The 19991-nt window shown below is 48.1% G+C and overlaps 1 protein-coding gene across 4 annotated transcripts in view; it reads right to left on the bottom strand.

Annotated features, from left to right (window-relative positions):
- Positions 1 to 19991, bottom strand: part of STK24 (serine/threonine kinase 24) — a 136580-nt gene that overhangs the window by 30147 nt on the left and 86442 nt on the right. For 3 of the 4 annotated variants that reach the window (XM_033177388.1, XM_033177389.1, XM_033177390.1), the window contains exons 3-5: positions 10264 to 10320; positions 3185 to 3293; positions 2794 to 2951 (exon numbers count right to left, since the gene is read on the bottom strand). In XM_033177388.1, the coding sequence (XP_033033279.1) occupies positions 2794 to 2951; positions 3185 to 3293; positions 10264 to 10320 (324 nt within the window). The remainder of the gene's footprint in view (positions 1 to 2793; positions 2952 to 3184; positions 3294 to 10263; positions 10321 to 19991) is intronic. The other variant, XM_033177391.1, reaches the window with a different exon arrangement.

Raw genomic sequence — 19991 nt, 5'->3', positions numbered from 1 at the left:
GCCAAGCTGTGATGTCCTGACACTGCCTCCAGCAAATGCCCAGGGAGGCCCTGCCCTTCGAGGAAGGCGGTGGGGACGGCTCAGGCAGACAGGACAGCTCTTGAATAAAGGTTCTCATGTGAGCAGTGATGGTGGAACCAGAAACGGAAGCTCTTCACATGGCCCGTCTCCTTTCTTCATGGCGCTGTGCACGATCTGAGACTGCTTATTGCTTCTACTTCAGGAGAGGAGGGAGCGTGCTGTCTTGTTCACAGTTGTATTCACAGTGCAGTGGCTCTGTACGAATTTGTGAACGAATGGCACCAGCTTGATTTTCTTCCTTTGAAGGCACTTAATGTTTTTAACATGTTTGTAATACACCTTTTTTCCTCTGGAAAAGATTCTGACATATGTAATAATCTCCATTCATTTTGCCTGATACCAGGCAACCTCTCTTTGACTTATGGGTTCACATCATTCTTAACCTCAGATAAGTTTTAAATCTTTAAACTTTAAACATTCTTCTGTTATATGTATTCTGGAGTTTTCTTTAAAAACACCAATTAGAGCTGTGCACTGATTCTTTCAAAACTCTTTTAAACAACTCTCAGCTTGCATCTCAACTAGAACGCCATCTCGCCAGGGCCCCACCCTGAAATGCACGCTGAGGTGCCCACGCCACACTGAGGTGCCCACGCCTTCTGCCCCGCCACTCTCTAGGGATATTTCTCACTGAAAACGGTAACTACAACACAGCACGCTTGCTCCTAAAGTGTTGTTAATTCTTCCTGTTTACTGTCAGTCTCCCCCATATGAATTTAAGATATATAGGAGAAGAGACTTTTGTTCTTGTCTACTCCAGTATCACTGGAATCCAGAAAAATGTGCCTACATAGAATGGGTTAAATGAAAGAATATGAAATAAATACAATAATGAAAAAGAGAGAGAGAGAAGGAAGGGGAGGAAGGAAGAAGGGAGAGGAAGGAAGAAAGGAGGGAGAGGGAGGGAGGGAAGGAAGGAGGGAGAGGGAGGGAGGGAGGAAAGGAGAGAGGAAAAGAGGGAGGGAAGAAAGGAGAGGAAAGGACAGAGGAAAGGAGGGAGGAAAGGAGGGAGGGAGGGAGACAGGAAAAGAGGGAGGGAGAGAGGAAAAGAGGGAGGGAGAGAGGAAAAGAGGGAGGGAGAGAGGAAAAGAGGGAGGGAGAGAGGAAAAGAGGGAGGGAGGGAGAGAGGAAAAGAGGGAGGGAGGGAGAGAGGAAAAGAGGGAGGGAGGGAGAGAGGAAAAGAGGGAGGGAGGGAGAGAGGAAAAGAGGGAGGGAGGGAAATCTAAGATCAGAGTCACATGGTAGATCAGCTAATTTACTAGAAAGAACGAGAAGAGAATAATCAAAGTGGTGTTATCCAATGAGTTAAGAAACATGGGTTCTAGTCTCAGCCTTACCAAAATCTACACAGATCAACTTTGATAAATGGGCCTCAGCTTAAAATAAAGAGAATGGAGTAAACATATAAGTTCCTGGTTGAGTCCTAAAATTACACGACCCCAGGAAAAGGGCCAACAGCCAAGGTAGCTGGAGATGAGAAGCAGCCAAAGCGGCATCCCTCCCATGTGGGGTAGAGACACTCCCAGGCAGGGCACACCCCCTAAACCAGCCAGGTCTGCTGCATGGGGGGGCGGGGGGGGAACCCACTAGTCACTCACCAGCCAGTGGCTGTCAAGGCCATCATAGTGCTCAGAAAAGTCATGGCCACCACTACCACAGAGCAGTGAGATGGGCTCACACCTCCCATGGTGGAACCAGGCACGCCTGCAACTTGAGCTACAACCTGGACACTTTCTAACAGTCTAACATGGTGACCCTGGGGCTGCAGGGAAAGTCACCTGGTGTTTCCTATACCATGTTTAACAAGGTGGGAAGTCTTCTGGGTACTGGGAAGATTTCTATTTAAAAGCAGCAGCAAGGTTCGGCCTGTATGTGTATCTAAGCATATGTTTGCTCAGAAAGTTGGGGTCCAGGAAAGCCAGTTCTCCGTGGATCATGTGGCCTTTTAACTGCATACAGGGTCCAGAGAAGAGCAGACTGTGGGAACTGAAGTTAAACCAGAGCCCCAGGAGGCAAAGTCCCGGGATGCTTTGTCCCATCTAACAGAGTTCACAAAAGTGGAGGGCAACAGAGAAAAAGAGTATGAGAAAAACTAGGAGAGCATAACACAGGACAAGGAAAAACAGTGGGAAGAAAGGGTTAGGGTTTCATCTCATGTTGACAAGGACAGGCTGGGAACGAGAATCCTGAGAACTAAAAATAACAGGAAGACCCTGCAGCAGTCACTCAAAGCACTGTTCTTCCTCCATTCTCACACTTCCGTGGACTCCCTCACTTTCTCTTATGGGAGCCCCTTTCTCTACAGGCCCCTTCAAGGCTGCAGATCCCATGCACTTGCACTTCAACCCCCAGCTGCGCCCAGACAGCAGGTGGAGCCCCTCTGCAGCCGCACACGCCTCCACCCCTTGCCACCATGGCCCTTCTCTTCCTCCCGCCCCGTTCTGAACCCGCTCCGTCCTGTGTCCCCACCGCCACCAAACACACATGGCCTGAGCTCAAAACCTCGATCATGGTGGGCTGGATCAGCAAAGGATATTAAATGATACAGCAGGAGACAGGAGAAAACTGTAACTAAGGTTGAAGAATTACCTTTATGACCTACCTCAAGGTACCAGCTTCGGTCCAACTTACAAAAGCTACCAGGCTAAAGAACAAAAGGCGGGAGCCCTCCAGGCCTCGTGAGGCACAGCGCCGCCCTCACCTTCCCCTCACCTTCGAGTCGTAGGCCGACTGTTTGATGACCTCGGGTGCCATCCAGAATGGGGTGCCCACGAAAGTGTTCCTTTTGATCTGGGTGTCCGTCAACTGGCCGGCCACGCCAAAGTCCGCCAGCTTCACCTCCCCGTGCTCAGACAGCAGGACATTGGCCGCTGCAAAAGAAAGCCAAGGGGGCCCTGAGCGGCGTGGACTTACAACTCCGTGCACTGCCACAAGGGCGTCTTCTCCCCGGCTAGGTGTCGAGCCCAACGAGAACAGACCCCCTCAAAGCCAGCCCAGCCCAGGCAGGACAAATGGGTGCGGGCACCTTCCCCTGAGAAGGCTTCAGGGCAACCCCACCACCGCCTTCGGTATTTCAAAGGAATGAAAACGGAAGTCCTCTTACCTTTAATGTCTCTATGGATTTTCTTCTCCGAATGGAGATAATCAAGTCCTTTCAGTATTTCTCTTAATATAGTAGCGATCTGGGTTTCATCTAACGGGCCAGGTTCTAACTAAGAAGAGAAATTCTTAACGTTACGTAAATGAATTAGCTTATGAACCGTTTGAGATAAAACAGAAACACTATCCATGTTAATGGACAAGGGTAATTAAAACCTGAAATCTTCTTCACTTAAAACACATGATTTTGCCCTAACAATTACAGTCCACTGACAGACACTTAAAAAAACAAAGAGCCCAAGAAAACGGCTTTGCTGAATGAAGCAAAGCGGAGCCAATGAGGAAGCCCACGGCCCCGCCTGCGCCTCCAGCTGACCACAGGGCGCCCCTCCGGCCATGGCAGGGGCGGGGCACAGGCTGGGGATTTCGCTCCAGGAAACAAACAGCCCAGCGACTCACAGAGCAGCCAGGATCTGTCCCAACATATGTGGTTCCCTTATCAGAAGGCTCACCCCTGGTATCCCAAAACACCTAGGAAAGAAGGCCTAGGAGCCCGGCACCTCTGAGGATACCTTTGTACTAGAAATTTTTTAAATCCGCAGTTAAAGTTCCCCAACTTGGGGGAATGCAGCTGAAACAGCTTAAATCCTAACAGTTTGGGATTTGTTATATAATCGATATTATATAATAAAAATAATTATTTTATTATCCCTGAGGTAATAATTACCTCTGAAAGCTTTTATTCTCAGAAACTCAAAATAATTGTTCCTGTTGACTCCTTTATATCCACAACTGTATAAGATGAAAGGAAGAAATGTCGGGTATCCACATCTCCATTTAAAAGGAAAGGAAAACCAGGGTAACAGGCTCACTTCAAACCAAATGGGAAGCCCCCCGCCGCGCCCTGCAGAGTGGGGCAGTCAGTCAAAAACAGTAATTCCACGGACGACAGCAGCAAAGCCACTGGCGCTCCCCGGAACCAGAGAAACGGAGCCAGACAGACAGCAGACACAGAAATGGAGCCAGACAGACAGCAGACACAGAAACGCAGCCGGACAGAGGGCAGATGTCTAATCAATACACGTAGGTTCCCCCGAATCATGGTCCCCCATTCTTGGTTTTCAAGCATGACAGTGAATGTCTTCACAGCCCACACCCACACATTTTAGCCAATAGGAAGACACAATCTGGGGCCTTTCACTTAGTTTTAAAAAGGTAAGTTATGTGCTTTAAGCCAAAGGGGATGAAAACTAGGGTGCTCCTCTGCGGGAAGCGTCTGACTCAGGCGTGCAGGGACAGACTATCAGGGACAGACCCCGATAGTCCCCCTTGCATGTCTCAGCTCCTTCACCGGGACGTCCTGTTCAATATCCGGAAGGGCTTGTAGGGCGCAGTATGGGGGCAACCGAGACAGCCCTTGTCACCGAAACCACAGCCTGACTCATACCTGACCTGGCGCTGCTTTCCGGTTCATGGGTGAGCTGTGCTGCCTTGGCTTGCAGGCCCGCCCTGGTCTACACAGCAATCCCAGGGTCAGGGCCACTCTCAGAGGTGGCCTCTCCTCACCCACTGGCCTCGATGCGACTCTGGCCTGCCTGGCAGTAGACACAGCTGGAATCCAGCCACCCCGGCCTTCTCCACTCAGGACCCAGGTGCAGAGAATGCACTTGTCACTTTTAATTTGACCTCACACATATGCTCGGAGAAGGTCAAAATGCCCATGTCCATCGCCTGCCAGGAATTGTACCAAATTCCAATTAAGATATTGTCCAAAAGTTACCTCACACTAAGACATTAGGGCACAGACTCTGCTCCCTAGAACACAGACTTTCCCAGTTAACTGACCAAAAGTCTTTTTTACAAGAAGTGCATATCGAAACTACTATCCTAAAGAACACAATCTGGAAAACCCTGCCTTGTGGTAAGTCTGTTTTCTCCACATCTATTTTTTGGTGTTCATAGAATGTAGAAATTTTGATTTTCAAAATGAGGAACACAGACTCTTCTCATCACCAGGTGGAACGTGCGGAGGAGGATAAGATGCCGAAGTATTTGCTTTTGTTCCCAACCCTGAAGTGCAGGAGAATCCACTCGACCAAAGATCAAAGTCATGTGAGAGGCCAGGTGCGCTGGCTCACGCCTATAATCCCAGCACTTTGGGAGGCCGAGGAGGGTGGATCACCTGAGGTGGGAGTTCGAGACCAGCCTAGCCAACATGGTGAAATCCCATCTCTACTAAAAATACAGAAAAACAGCTGGGCTTGGTGGCACATGCTTGTAATCCCAGCTACTTGGGAGGATCAGGCAGGAGAATCGCTTGAACCCAGGAGGCGGAGGTTGCAATGAGCCAAGATCACACCATTGCACTCCAGCCAGGGCGACAGAGCAAGATTCTGTCTCAAAACAAAACAAAACAAAAAAACAAACAAAAAAAACAAACCAAAAGTCACACTAGAGTTGGGTCCCATCTCCCATCTCCTTCTTCACCAAGTCTATGCCCAAGCCAACGATCAATAACCTGTGGCTAGACCTGGACTTAACCACCCTCCCTTCCATTACCAAGTCTCCCAAAAGCAACAGCAGAGTGGCCGGCTGTCATCCCCAAAGGGCGCCAAGAAGAAGAGGCGAGGAACACTCATGGAAAATCCTCCCCTGGATAATTAAGGGCTGGCTCTGTGATGACTATCTGCATGGTTCCGCCCTTTTAAATCTGCCCTGAACACCATCCAACATTGACTTATATGCCCATGGGGAAAGAGGAGGAAGAGGAGAAACAGAGATAAAACTCTCCCTTATTTGGGGAGAAATCCTTCCTGCATCAAAATCCACTATAAAGGGTATTCAGCTGTTGTCTACCCCAGAGTGCCTCATGAGCAGCTCAGACCAGGCCAAGCTCTCCAAGTCATCGGCTGGCGTTCACCATCGTGACCATGCTCTCCATCATTCAGGCACTTGCAGACTCTTCAAATAGGACCCAGGAAAAACCCTAGACCACATCCCACCTCTGGGTGACTTCTAACTCCCTCTCCCCGAGTCTGTCCTCCCCTGCTCTGTAATAGGGACTATCAGCTGGGCACACAGCCACGACAAGAGACCACATTTCCCAGACTCTAAGCAGCAGCCTGTGGTCACACAACTAAGACCTTGCCAGCGGGACAGACAGGAGCAAACGTGCCCCGTGCCCCTGTTTGGTCTTGGCCCTGAAGCACTGGCAGCGAGAGAGGACAATGGCTGAAGACCAAGGGAAGCCTGGGGCTCCAGATGGTGGAGCCACCCACCAGCACAGACCGTGACAGTATGGGCCACAGCCACTGACCCCACGTGCAGGGGAGAAATGAATTTCTATCTTTTGTGAGACACTATTTCAGAGCTACTAGGACGGCAACTTGGCCTAAACATTAATGAATATGCCATCTCATTTCTTAAAACCCATGTTGTGGACTCATTTTTTAAGTCTGTCAAACACCTCTGCCTAAGTGACTGGTTTATGCAGCACAGCCCCTTTGTAATTAGATTCCAAGGTTGTCCCTCGGATTCTCTGGCAACGCTAGCTGATCTTTTAACCAGCTAAAACCTCCTGGTCTCAGGCCCTCTGAGGCTCATCCTCACTCCAGCTCCCCCATTCACCTCCCCCGCCTGCACTGTTTTCCTTGTAGGAAGGAACCTTCTAACAAACGGTGTAATTGACCAACCTCACCAACAGAACTCCCCGAGAGCAGGACTTTTTACGCTGCTGTGTCCACCGCAATAACCCCCAATGGCCAGAGCAGCTGCTGAGACGCAGGAGGCACACAAGTCTATGCCGAATGAAAAATGATTTCCCTCACTAGGCTACAAAGATGGACTGCATTGTAAGTTAGGGTGTCTTGGACTGTGTGATACTACTTATGCTCTTCTAAGTCAGGGCACCCTACAGGCAAGGCGGCTGGAACTAGAGAGATGACTGACATAAGTAGTTTTCAAGTTATATTCCAAGAGCCCAGTGGCCTTAGGATCATATAAACACTAATTTCCATTTACCATTTTATTTTAAATTTTTTTAATCAACAGACTGAGCACACTCAAATATGTGCATTCAAAATAAAATGTGTACCTATTTTATATTCATGGCTCTTAATAATACTGTATTCTCCACGAGATCCCAAATTTGCATTTTTTAAAACCTAAAAAGCACCCGGAGAGCAGAAAAGGTAGCTGCGAAAGGACTCATCCCCTGCCAGCTGAGGGATGCCCATGCCCAACAGCAGACGTCCACGGGTGACGTCTCAGCAAGCCACCCAAGCAGAACTGGGCTCATCCCAGCCTTCGAGTCATAAAGCCTCTCTGTTTCATCTTTCGCTCCAAAATGTGGGGTCTGAGATTTACGTATATGCCATGTTGTCTGCCACCCAATCTTTAACTCGGGGCAAAGTCACTTCCCCTCTCCAGGGTGCCCCATGCATCTGTAAAATTCCGGATGGACTTTCAGTTCCCCTCAGCTCCAGCAGACCCTTGCACCTCGAGAGGGCCTGGTGGTGTGGATGTGGGAAGGAAGCAAAGACTGCAACAGCTCCCGGCCTACCTCCAGAACACCTCTTCCCAAGGAAGTGTGGCCGCTCTGAGGGGCCTACCTCCAGAACACCCCTTCCCAAGACAGTGTGGCCGCTCTGAGGGGCTGAGAGCAGGTCAACAGAAAAGGGTAAAAATGGAGAAAGACAACATCAGAGGCAGGTAGAGGCCAGTGTGGGGTCAAGGGAGGCCACAGGCTCTGAGCTGGCAGAGCAAGGGTCAAGGCCCAGCGCTATCTGCTAGCTAGCACCCCTCAACCCTGAGGGTCTCCTAGCTGGGACCCCTCATCCGTGAGGGTCTCCATTCCTGCACCAATTAAAAATGAGACGATTAAGGACATTCAAAAAGGAATGTCTGTCCCTTGTCACCAGCACTCCTCAAGCAGAAGCGAGTATGGTTTGCTGGAAGTCTCATACCATCTGGGATTTTTTAAGTGGAGAGTTTTACCGTCCTTCCAACTGTAATGTCTAAAACTCCACCGACTGCAATTCAAAGAAATTCGAAGGTTATCATCAAATAAAATAATTATACCATTAAAAATGAACACGCTAAAGCATTACTGGAATTGCTCTTCTGAAGGACTTAATGTTGGAAAAAGAGTCCCTGTAAACAATTTCGTATATGCTACAAATGAAATTCACTTAAGATAATAGTAAATCTAATTACATAAAACGAGGTAATTTTCTACATTTCTGTAATATTTCCACAGAGTGAAAAAATGAAAAGCTCTTTATGTAATGTGAATATTTATGCAAAGGAACCAAAATAAGTTGTAAAAGTAATCCTGCTACATTGCTGCTTTTCCCTTTATAATTTTTATATCATATTGATTTTTCTTGAAATCTCCCTTTTTAATACCATTTTTATCAATTATTTTTATGGTTTATAACAGTATTTGATTATGTAAATTGGGACCATTAGCCTTCTGGAGATACACAGTTTCAGAAGTTTATCATCCCCCAAAAAAACTATCAATTGCTACTATTACTGTAAGAAGTTTCATCTTATTTATTTTAGAATTAAATTTTTTGTAGAGATGGGATTTTGCTATATGTCCCAGGCCAGTCCTGAACTTCTGGGCTCAAGTGATCCTCCCACCTCGGCCTCCCAAAAGTGAAGAGACTGTAAGTGTGAGCCACTGTACCAGGCCTGACAAGTTTCCTCTCAAAGGGGTGTTCTTTCCTTAATGAATCACATCTGTGTAGACCACACTTTAAAAAAACACAGCTTCCTTCAGCTCTCCCTGCAACTGCAGTGGAAACCACAGCCCTGTCATCCTGATGGCTGTCTATCATCCAGGACCCAACCTCTAACACTGCAATGACAGATCTGGCCAATCTTGAAAATCACCACTCACCTAAATGCCCTGCACTTATAGGAGGGGTGGGGCAAGAGTGATCACAGTGACTTCGCTGCATAACCACAGCAGGGATGAGACAGCAAGTGCTAAACAGCTGTGCAAATTCGTTTGCATTTACTGTGCTTCAAGGATGACTTCAGCTGTGCTCATGACATATGCCGGTTATCTGTGAGCACTGCATCAAAACCCAATAGGAAGCCATGTTTTACACAAGCAAATCACAGACCAGGACGGTACAGCCACCCTCCACCTGGCTTCCACTACCTTACCTGTGGACTGGAGGCCACAGAAGGCACTTGGGAGAGTTCAGAGGAGACATCACTGGTGCGGGCCAGCCCCACCTCCATGCCCTGGGAGCGCTGGCAAGCGGGGAAGTGTGTGTTCCCCTTGGCACGGCCACTGCTCCCACATCCAACATCCGACCTCCATAATCACACCCTGCTCCTTACTTCCAAAATGAAAATATTATACGCTTATTTTGGAAACTAAGTTGTCACGTGAAATATGAAACAATGGTGAGATAACAGCCCTACGGAAGTAAATAGAACCTGTTTCGGAAAATAAGCTACCAAACTGTTCTTAGGTGAGATAATTCCAGGCATGATCCTTCCTTGCTTCCTTCTACGGATTCATTGATTTCCCATGAAACAAAACAGCCGGTCTCAAAAGTAGACAGATAGGCTGGGTGTAGTCGTTCACTTTGGGAGGCCAAGACAAGGGGATCACTTGAGGTCAGGAGTTCAAGACCAGCCTGGCTAACATGGCAAAACCCTATTTCTACCAAAAAATAAAATAAAATAAAAAACCACCCAACAACAAAAACCACAAAATTGGCCAGGTGTGGTGGCATGCACCTGTAGACCCAGTTACTTGGGAGGCTGAGGCACAAGAATCACTTGCACCCAGGAGGTAGCGGTAGCAGTGAGCTGAGATTGTGCCACTGCAATCCAGCCTGGGTAACAGGGCAAGACTCTATCTCAAAAAAAAAAAAAAGTAGACCGATATTTTTTAGTGATATTTAAGAAGCAAAAACACAGAAGGAATAGTTTGGTTCCTTTTTTAATGTAACTTGAAAGAAAGAAAAAGAAATGGATACATGCAACAGATTCTTTAAAACCCAGGTTTCCTGAGAAAAAGGCTCAATATGTATATTCTGCATCCAGCATAATACTTACAAGATCTAGTGCAGAGCCTCCACCAAGATATTCCATTATTATCCATAATTTTGTATCCTATAAAAAAGAAGAGAATCATTTTCAAAATGAATCCAGGAAATTTTTTTTTTTAATAATCAAAGGGTATTTTTCAGTAGTATATTGGAGCTAGAAAGTTTTACAAACATGTACCAGCAAGGGAAGTGTGTCAAAGTGAGAACTGCGCAGGGGCCCCCAGAGCACAGGGAAACCCCCATCACGATCTGGGAGGGAGCCATGGGGTGTGCTCGGGGGCCCGCACCTGACTCCAGGGCTCCGGGAGTGTGTTCCACCCACTGCCCCAGGAGCTTGGAAGGGGGACCAGGTGTTTCCGTTTTTAGGCCACTTCACTGGGGGGATCCTGGGGCACAGCGAGACCTGAGAACCTGCAGCCAGCTGAGGCAACAGTGTCACACACATCGGGAGAGCAGTGCCAAGTCAAGACCCTCCCCTCTTCCTCCCTCCTGAGGCACTGAGCCTCCCTGCGCCCCTGTCCCCCACTGTGTGTCTCCAGGTTCCTGTGGGCCGAGGGGCCGCCTAGTGTGGCTTCCAACTCGCTTGCCTGTTTGCTAGAAGGGCAGCCAATTCCAGCACCTCCCGAAGCTGCCACACTCTCCCCGCTCAGGGAGCTTTCCAGAAAAGCAGGCCTGTCCTAACATGCGTGTCTGTGTCTTCTCAAGGCCCCGGCTCTCACAGTCCCCAGCTCTGCGCCTACCTTCCCTGTGGTCTCTCTTGAAGCTACTCAGCCCTCCTGACTTGCAGAGTTCTCTTTAAAAACACAAATCCCAAAGTGCTACTCCCTGGAAAACAAGCCTGCAAACCTGCCCACTCTCCTGGGGGAGGCAGGCAGTGCAGGGCACGGGGCAGCCTGGGCAGGGTCTGGATCCCGACTCCCACTTCACAACCTAGGGGCCTGGGCAGCTGTCTCCTGAGCTTCCGCACGAGGCCTGGGCCAAGAGCCTGGCCACGGCGAGCAGCCAAGAACCCACGGCTGGCACGGGACGCCACCGCCAGAGTGCGGGTTCACAGTGGGTTCACGGGGTTCAGACATCAGCCTGCTTCGCTGCTGACTCAAAAGCTCGATGGTGGGTTTTGCACGCATGGAGAAAAAGAAAACAAACTTTTCTGAAGTTCTCTGGTCCCTTTTGGGACAGCACTGCGTCTGGCTCTTAGAACACCCAAGGAAGACCCCTCAGCTCACCCCACTGCAGGTCTCACTGCGCTGACTCCAAATGAACTCACCCTTGAAGAACACATCCCAACTTCCCAGGCATTTTTACTTTTGGAGGTTCCGCAAGTCAGGAAAAGGCTTCACTTGTCTTCCCCTCCCCACGCCCCAGGCAAACTTTACTTTTATTATCTGTTGCTCTGATTTTCATTTCAGGTTTATTTCTCTGCGTTTTCCACTTAACAGCAAATTCAAGTGCCCAGGGACAGTGCTGGTGTGCTCGAGTTCAGCAAATGTTAACTGTGGACCCTATGACCAAGGAACGGTAACTTGTGTTGACTCTGGGAGGCGCTAATGGCAAGATGCACTGTGTTCATAAAACGCATTCCTCTCAAAATTCAAACTAAATCCTGCCATCTGGAGTTGATTCTATGACAGTCCAAATAAACAGCCCAAGGTTTAATGTATGTTGAACGCTTTTCAAGCTTTTAAATGCCCTTGACTACTAAGATAATAAAGACAACTTCAGTCTTGACTGGACACGCGCGGAAGCCTCAAACGATGTGTCAGACACCCAACTCAGAGGGACAGGCATGTTGCTCATTCAATAACCACCCAGTCACGGGCACCTGCCTTGAGGAGGCTTGGTGACACCAGGCTCTGATTTCAGGGAAGCTTCCATCATCCAGAGTATCCTTCAGCACACCTTCATCTCACACACACGCTCACCTGCAGGCTCCCACAATCCTTGCTCCTGGGGAATGGGCATGCCACAGTAAACTCTTCCAGGAAAACACCAGTATCTTTCTAGATGGCACGGGAAATCTAAATGGCTTTTCTCTAAGAGACCTGGGAACTCTGACATTTCTACTCCCACTCCCTTTTTAACAGCTGCTGTTTAACTGGTTTCACTGGCTTCCATCCCTTCTATTTTCTGGGCATTAAGTCTGCTCCCAGCAAGGAGGTAATCTCCCCGCCTCTTCCCCCACTGCAGCCAGCTGTGCAATATGACACCCTGGGAAACAATCTTTTGCTGACTTAGGGAACTGAGGGTCACCAGGCAGCTTCCTGGAGCAGCGAGGCACAAGTGACCACCTCCTCGTCCATCTGCACTCCAAACCTCTGCCCTCCTCCGTTCGCTGCTGCTCTCAATCTGACCCCCAATGTCACTACCTGCCAAGCAAACAAAACAACCTTCACCTGGCTACCTTCTCCCTTCAAGGAGGCCTAGCAGGACCTCAACCCAGTTTTCTGTGTCGCCCTGATCCTTCCCAGGACGTGCAAGCAACAACAGAACGTCCAGAAGCTCTCCACCCAGAGCAAAGCCCGCCTCAGGACCAAGGCCACCTCCTTCCTGGAGAGGAAGATGGAGAAAAAAACACAGCCTTCCCGTTTCCCTCCAGCTCATTCCTGGTAGCAGACGCGTTGGGTGGCAAGGCTACCCAGACAAAAGGCTTACCAGAGGGCACTCAGGAAACCAGCTCAAGTCCTTATTGAGGTCACTGCGTCTCAAACACTGGGCTGGGCCTGTGACTCACACACCAGCACCAACAACCAGGGGGTGGGATATCACGTCAGGAAAAGCTCCACTCTGGGTGGAACCTGCTTTTCAACCTCACTGGGTGCGTCACCGCCCAATGGGTTCACCTTGCCGGCTGCCTAGACAGAGGCGATTCATCAAGACAGGGGAACTGCAATTGAGAAAGAGTAATTCACGCAGAGCCGGCTGTGCGGGAGACTGGAGTTTTATTATTACTGAGATCAGTCTCTCCCAGCATTTGGGGAACCGAGTTTTTAAGGATAATTTGGTGGGTGAGGGGAAGCCAGTGAGCCAGAAGTGCTGATTGATCAGAGACAAAATCATAGGGAGCCAGAGCTGTCCTCTTGTGCTCAGTCAGGTCCTGGGCGGGTGGGGGGGGAGTGCCACAAGATCAGATGAGCCAGTTTATTGATCTGAGTGGGACCAGCTGATCCATCAAGTGCAGGGCCTGCAAAATATCTCAGGAACTGATCTTTGGAGCAGTTTAGAGTGGGTCAGAATCTTGTAGCCCCCAGCTGCATGAATCCTAAACCATAATTTCCAATCTTGTAGCTAATGTTAGTCCTACAAAAGCAGTCTGGTATCCAGACAAGAAGGCGGTCTGCTTTGGCAAATGGCTGCTACCATCTTTGTTTAAACTATAAGTTTCTCCCAAAGTTAGGTCAGCCTATGCCCAGGAATGAACAAGGACAGCTTGGAGGTTAGAAGCAAGATGGAGTCAGTTAAGTTTGATCTCTTTCACTGTCTCAGTCATCATTTTGCAAAGGCAGTTTCAAGTGTGCAACCATTCCAGCCGCTGAAGGTTGGCCCAGGGGACTGCATGGAGCCCACTAGACACAGGCAGCAGCTGCACCCCTGCCTGGCATCCCTGGAGCTCTCTTCCTGTGCGCCACATGCACCAGCCACTAACAGAGGAGGACCCCAACACCCAACGCCAACCACAAAGGATGGCAAAAGGCTTTCCCCTCCTTCCCATGGAAATGGGAGGAAGTGGAGGGGGGCGGGAACAGGAACACATGGACACAGGGAGGGGAACATCACACACTGGGGCCTGTCGGGGGGTGGGGAGCTAGGGGAGGGATAGCATTAGGAGAAATACCTAATGTAGATGACAGGTTGATGGGTGCAGCAAACCACCATGACACGTGTATACCTATGTAACAAACCTGCACGTTCTGCACATGTATTCCAGAATTAAAAAAAAAAAAAAAAAAAGTAAAGAAAGAAAAAGGGGACAGAGTAAAGGCCGAGTCTCAGTCTTCTGGTGCCCATACATAATGTGGGCCGCACTCACACCACGCCCCTGCAGCACTGCACTGGCAAGGCAGGACAACAGTCAGTCAACACGGGTGCCAGGAGAGGGCCCTGAAATGTGCCTCCGTCGAGATCCCAAAGAATCATTTCTACCACCAACAATCTGAAGGAAGAAACGTTCAAGGGCGAACACACCAATAAGCTTGAGAAAGTAAGAGACAGGCTTTGGGGGCTGCAGGCAAGGCTCTTCTTTTCAGCCACACAGGGTGTCCTCCACCCCAGCACTGACTTTTGGGGCTGCTCAGCTCTGTTGCGGGCCTCCCCATGCACTGCAACATGTTTAGCAGCACCCCTGGCTCTGCCCACTAGATGCCGGTGACACACCCCAGGTTCTGATAACTGAAAATGTCTCCAAACATCGTCAGTGTCCCCCAAGGGCAAAATCACCCAACTGAAAACCCCTGAACTACACCCACGATGGACATTGACAAGTATGACATGGTTCCTGGGCCAGAAGCACTGTTCAGCCATTCTTCCTCATCTTGGCTTATACACTGAAACTCCGGCAGCAGGAAGATCAGCATTTACCAGGAGACATCAGGCAAGTCATTTAAACCCTCTAAATTCTTCATCCACAACAAGATGGGAATCAGATCTGTGCTTCCAACCTCACAGTTCCCAGTGACAATTAAATGAGATCATGAGTAGGAAAGCACTTGGCAAAGTTCATGGTGCTCAACAGATGCAAAGTGCCATCAGCTTTATCAACATCATCACCCAGAAATGCCTCTGAAGAACCTGGTAAAACCAAAAGGGCCCAATGAATAATTCTAAGTAGTTTCTGAGCAAAATGAAGCCTGGTACAGTGATTCACGTATTCTGCACCAGAGGCCTCCAGGCAGGAGCGTCTGAGTGGCAGCCTGTTCTCCGGGAAGGACCAAGCTCTGTCCTGCAGATGTGGAACCACTGTCCTCAAAAAACCTTCCAAACCATGACTTCTGAGGCATGCGTTCCCCAAGAAAAATAAACCAGCAGGATTCTCAACACAACCATGACTTTAATCGAAATAATGTCATGTTTTTTAAATGACATCAAATAACCTATGTTATATGAATGACCTCATGATACAATTTTCTCATCAGGGAAATAAAAATATTCATTTAATTCATCAATTCAGGAGTCAAAATAAGTCTACAGAGTGAGCCCCCATCACCCAGCACACCAACCCTCCCTGCCCCAGCAAGTCATCACAGCATCTAACGTAACCTCAGAGAAAAATAGTTATGCACATACAAGCAAATACTTGCAAAATCTTACCCCCCTTTTACCCAAACAGCAGCATTCCACACACACTGTTGTCTATCTTGCTTTTTACCTAAAGTTTCTTAAAGAGCAGTCCACATCTGTCAGTAAAGGACTTCATTTTTTTCACCATCATTAGCCCATGCTTTACTGAGCTCACATTGTTTCCATTTTTTGCTCTGATGGCCAGGGGTCAAGGACGAGCTGCATACCTGTCAATTTTGGCAGGTCCTAGAAGTAGACCTGCTGGGTGAAGGGACTCCCTCTGAATTTTTAACAGATACTGACAAGTGAACTTCCAAAGAGGCTGCTGTCCCATATATGGCCTCAGCAGTGTCTGAGAGTGCTAATTTCCCCCTTTACCATGCCACGGTGGCATCAAGTTTTTTTATTTTTTGTCATTGTTATGGGCTGAATTGTGCTTCCTTCTCCCACACACCCATGATTCACATGCTGGAGTCCCAATTCCCAATACCGCAGAATGTGACTCTTTTAAAGGGGTGACTGAGTTGCAATGAGCTCATTAGGGTGGGCCCTGATCCAGTATGGCTGGTGTCATAAAAAGAGATGAGGACACACACACACACACACACACACACACACACACACGGGGAAGACCACGTGAGCATACAGGGAGAAGATGGTCATCCACAAGCCAAGGGGAGAGGCCTCCCAAGAAACCCACCCTGCCAACACCTTTCCAGGTTTGTTAGCAAATGAATTCCTGTTGAAGCCTCCCAGTCTGCGGTACTTTGTTCTGGCAGCCCCAGCAAACTAAAGCCAGTTAATCATTCATACACAAGTGATGCTTCGGGGGAGTTTTATTTCTCTTTCTCCTATTGTAAGGCTGAACATCTTCATATATTGAAGAGTCACGCATATTTTCTTTCCTGTGAGCTGGGTATATCCTTTGTCCATTTTTCTATTGGGTTACTGACCTTTTTTTAAAAGCAGGAGTTTTTAACATATTGGGAAAATTCGCCTTCCGTAATAGGAGCTGCAAACACTAGCTTTTGCTTCTGGTAGGTTTTGCGTGCAGAAATTAATACAGACATAGTATCAATAACCATAGCACTTCCAGGCAAACTTGCCCCAAAGTATCTGGAAGTACTTCCTAAGAACCCGGAATCATTGACCAGAACCAGGGACCCCGCATTAACAACTCTCACAGGAGCTTGGCAGAGGTCACACAAACCCACCAAGGTTTAAAAAAAAAAAAAAGACAAACAAGAAAGGGCAGATGCCACACAGCTAACAATGAAGATTTTAAAACAGGAATTCGAAACTGCAGCTCTGCTCTGCACCTGCAATGCCCTCGGCAGCCCCCACATTTCACCAGCTGTAACCAAAGGCTAAAACCAAGAGGTACAAACAGTGCAGTGGGCTTTATTAAAATCACGCGGGGTCAAGACTTCCTTAAGAGTGTGAGTTTTTGTAAAAGGTACCTTTCTGTGCAGATGACACACGTGTCTTCAAAACCTTAAGGCCTGGTTTGCATCCTGCCTCCGCCCAGGCCAGCTCTGATGGCAACTACAACAAGTCTCCACTTCCCACCTGCCCACAGGACTAATGTGCATGCTCCTCAGAAGGGCTTCAATGGCGATAAAGTGAGGCCGTGTACACAGCAAGACTCATCAACTTTAACCACGGTTACTATGTTAACTCTACAGCGTCCTCTGTCTGAACTGCAGGCTTGCGAACCCGGGAAAAATCCAAGCCTGCTGCCCAATTTACCTCCAGAGCAGCCCCTGACCATCTTCAAAGTGCAGGAACCATTCCTGGGCTCAAAAAGCATATCTGGTTGTTCCTCAGGCTCACAGATGCTAGGATTTCTTGACCGATTCATCGAACACATAACGTACCTACTAGGTACCCAAGGTGGCTGAGGGGGGGAACGCAGAGTGAGTAACACCCTGGCTCTGGCTTCCAGGAACTTCTAATAACAGAAAAGTGGGCAAATAATTAGCATCAGCCAGCCAGTGGCAGATGCCACAAAAGAGACAGGGAAGGAAGGCCTGGTTGCTCAGGAAGGTCCGTCTGACCTCCAGGAGGGTGGCGGCACCTGAGCTGTTCCCTGAAGGGCTATGACCTGCCAGCCTGGGGCAGGGGGTGTGTTTCTCACAGGCTCAGGTGGAGAAGACCAGCAGAAGGTGAGGAAAAATCCTGTTCACTGAGGGCAGCTGGGAATGAGAGGGACACCCTTGAAGCCAGCTGATGGGGTTCAAAGTTCATTTAATAAGCAACAGGAAGTCACCGAAACTTCTGCTAATAGAACAAATGACCAGCCACTGACTACAACAAATACCCGAGAGAGCCAGCTCTGCCAGGACAAACAGCAAGGCAGGCAGGCAGGGGAGGGAGTGGAGATGGGCGCCCACATTGCTGTGACATTGAGGCAACATTCTGGTGGGATATTCACCAAGCCAGCTGCTTCCTTTGTTGGCTCCCGTGTGCATAGATAAAACCTTTTTCTCCATTAATATGTCTTTTATCAGTTTAATCTGCAGGCCCCAAATGCCGAACCTAACAGAGAGAAAGTTTTTCCTTCCTGACAAGTGAACTATGTATTGCCAAATTTTTAACTCAAAGGGCACATTGATCATATGCAAGCCATTCTAGGTAAATAAAGTCCAGCCCTATCACTTATTATCTTTAGTTACTAAGAGGACCCTATAGTCACAGGAGAACATTACGTCCTGTGGGTCACTCTTCCCATACACTACCCTAGTTCCAAACTGCATTTTGAACTCTTACATTACCTCAGCAACACAATTAAAGGGGTGGGGCAGGACATACAATGCTGAGTTGGACTAACATCCAGGGTCAAAGCTTCCACGCAATCAATGCGGGGTAAAGGCTCTGGCCTTCCGTTCTCCCAAGTGATCATTATTAGAAAAGAACCAGCCAGCAGTGACAGCTTCCGGTGTTGGAGAAAATCAGGACTGGACAATGTAGAAGGAAGGCCTCATCCTCCCTGGTGTTCGCAAACAAACATGTCCAACTTAGGCACACAACAGCTGAACGTCTCCAACCCACTCCCATAGGGAAGGCAGCCTACATTAACAATGGAGTTTCTGTAGCAAATCATGTCACTACTACCTGAGGAGGCTTCCCGCAGCGAAGAAGAGGCTGGATGGAGAATGAGAAGTGTTCTCTGGAGAAAACGAGGGAGAGCTGCAAATATGTACGGGGACCAGCCCAGCACAGAAAGCTGGGGGGCTGCCTGGCTAGGGTGGAGAGGGAAGCACTCGTTGTCCTTCCCTTTCAGACGCCAGGCATTGCACTGGGTGCCTGGTGTACATCATGTCACCAGTCCTCACCACATTCCCATGAGCTGGGGGTAGAGCTGGCCCCTTTAAAGAATGCAGCAGGAGCACACAGGACCTGCGCCTCTTCTCATCTCCCTGTGAGCACTGCCTTCTCTACTGACCCTAAACTAATGTCCAAGTTCCCAACAAGTGGCTTAGTCACTATTTTTAGGGATGAACATGGGGTAGGGGGAGATCACTGCTGATTAGGAGAGAGAAGGGAGACCTCAGGCTTCCCTCTTCCAGAGGGCCCCAAAGGCAGCAAAAGTAAGGAACGTTTTCTTGTGCTGGCAACAAACAGTAATTACGAGAAAGCCACTGTAACATCGACATCAACTTAAACAGAGGGGTGCAAAATAAAACCTGAAATAACACAGAGAGGAACAAAACGAAGCAACTGAAAATTACTGGATCACATCCTCACATCAAAGAAAAAAGTCAAAACCATCACTACAAGTTAGCTACAAATAATACTGGAAACACTGCAACACCAAAAGCTGTACAACCCAGCCAAAGATTTATTTCGAGAAAACCCACAGCATTACATACATTCATCACTAAGCCAAAAAAATACTAAGTGTTCAATCCAAAAGTCTAAGGAGGAAAGCAAAGAACAGAATAAAGATACATGCATAATCAAAAATATTGGGATGAGAAATGAATCCAATGATTTTTAAAATAGATAACCTCCAATTACTATAACCAAGGAAAAACATAGATAACACATCCATTTGCAATAGCGCAATAAAAGGAGAAAATCTTTAGACAAGAAAAAAATTTTAATGCAATACATGGCAAAATTTTACAGTAGTAAACTGGTACAGAATTAGACAATTTCAATAATCTATTAATAAAATTTACTCAAGAAAGAATAACAACAACAGGCAGAAAAGGGTGGGTGAAGAAACAGATCAACTCACCTCCTTTAAAGTGTGTGTGTGTCTGTGTGTGTGCGTGCACATGCATGTGTAAACAAATCAACAGATCGCAAGAGGCTCAAATAGTTGTGCCCTTGAATAATTCCAAAACGTGAAGGAACTGGTAATTTTAGCAACTCCTTCAGGGCACAGTATTTTTTAAGGGCATCACAACATAATACCAAAATCAAGGCGAGAGGAGGAGGAAGAGGTTGGTGTTA

This window comes from Trachypithecus francoisi, unplaced genomic scaffold (genome assembly GCF_009764315.1).
Source record: "Trachypithecus francoisi isolate TF-2019V2 unplaced genomic scaffold, Tfra_2.0 Lachesis_group18, whole genome shotgun sequence".
Taxonomy (NCBI): Eukaryota; Metazoa; Chordata; class Mammalia; order Primates; family Cercopithecidae; genus Trachypithecus; species Trachypithecus francoisi.
The sequence above is the reverse complement of the archived record's forward strand: the minus strand, read 5'-3'. Positions and strand labels throughout refer to the sequence as shown.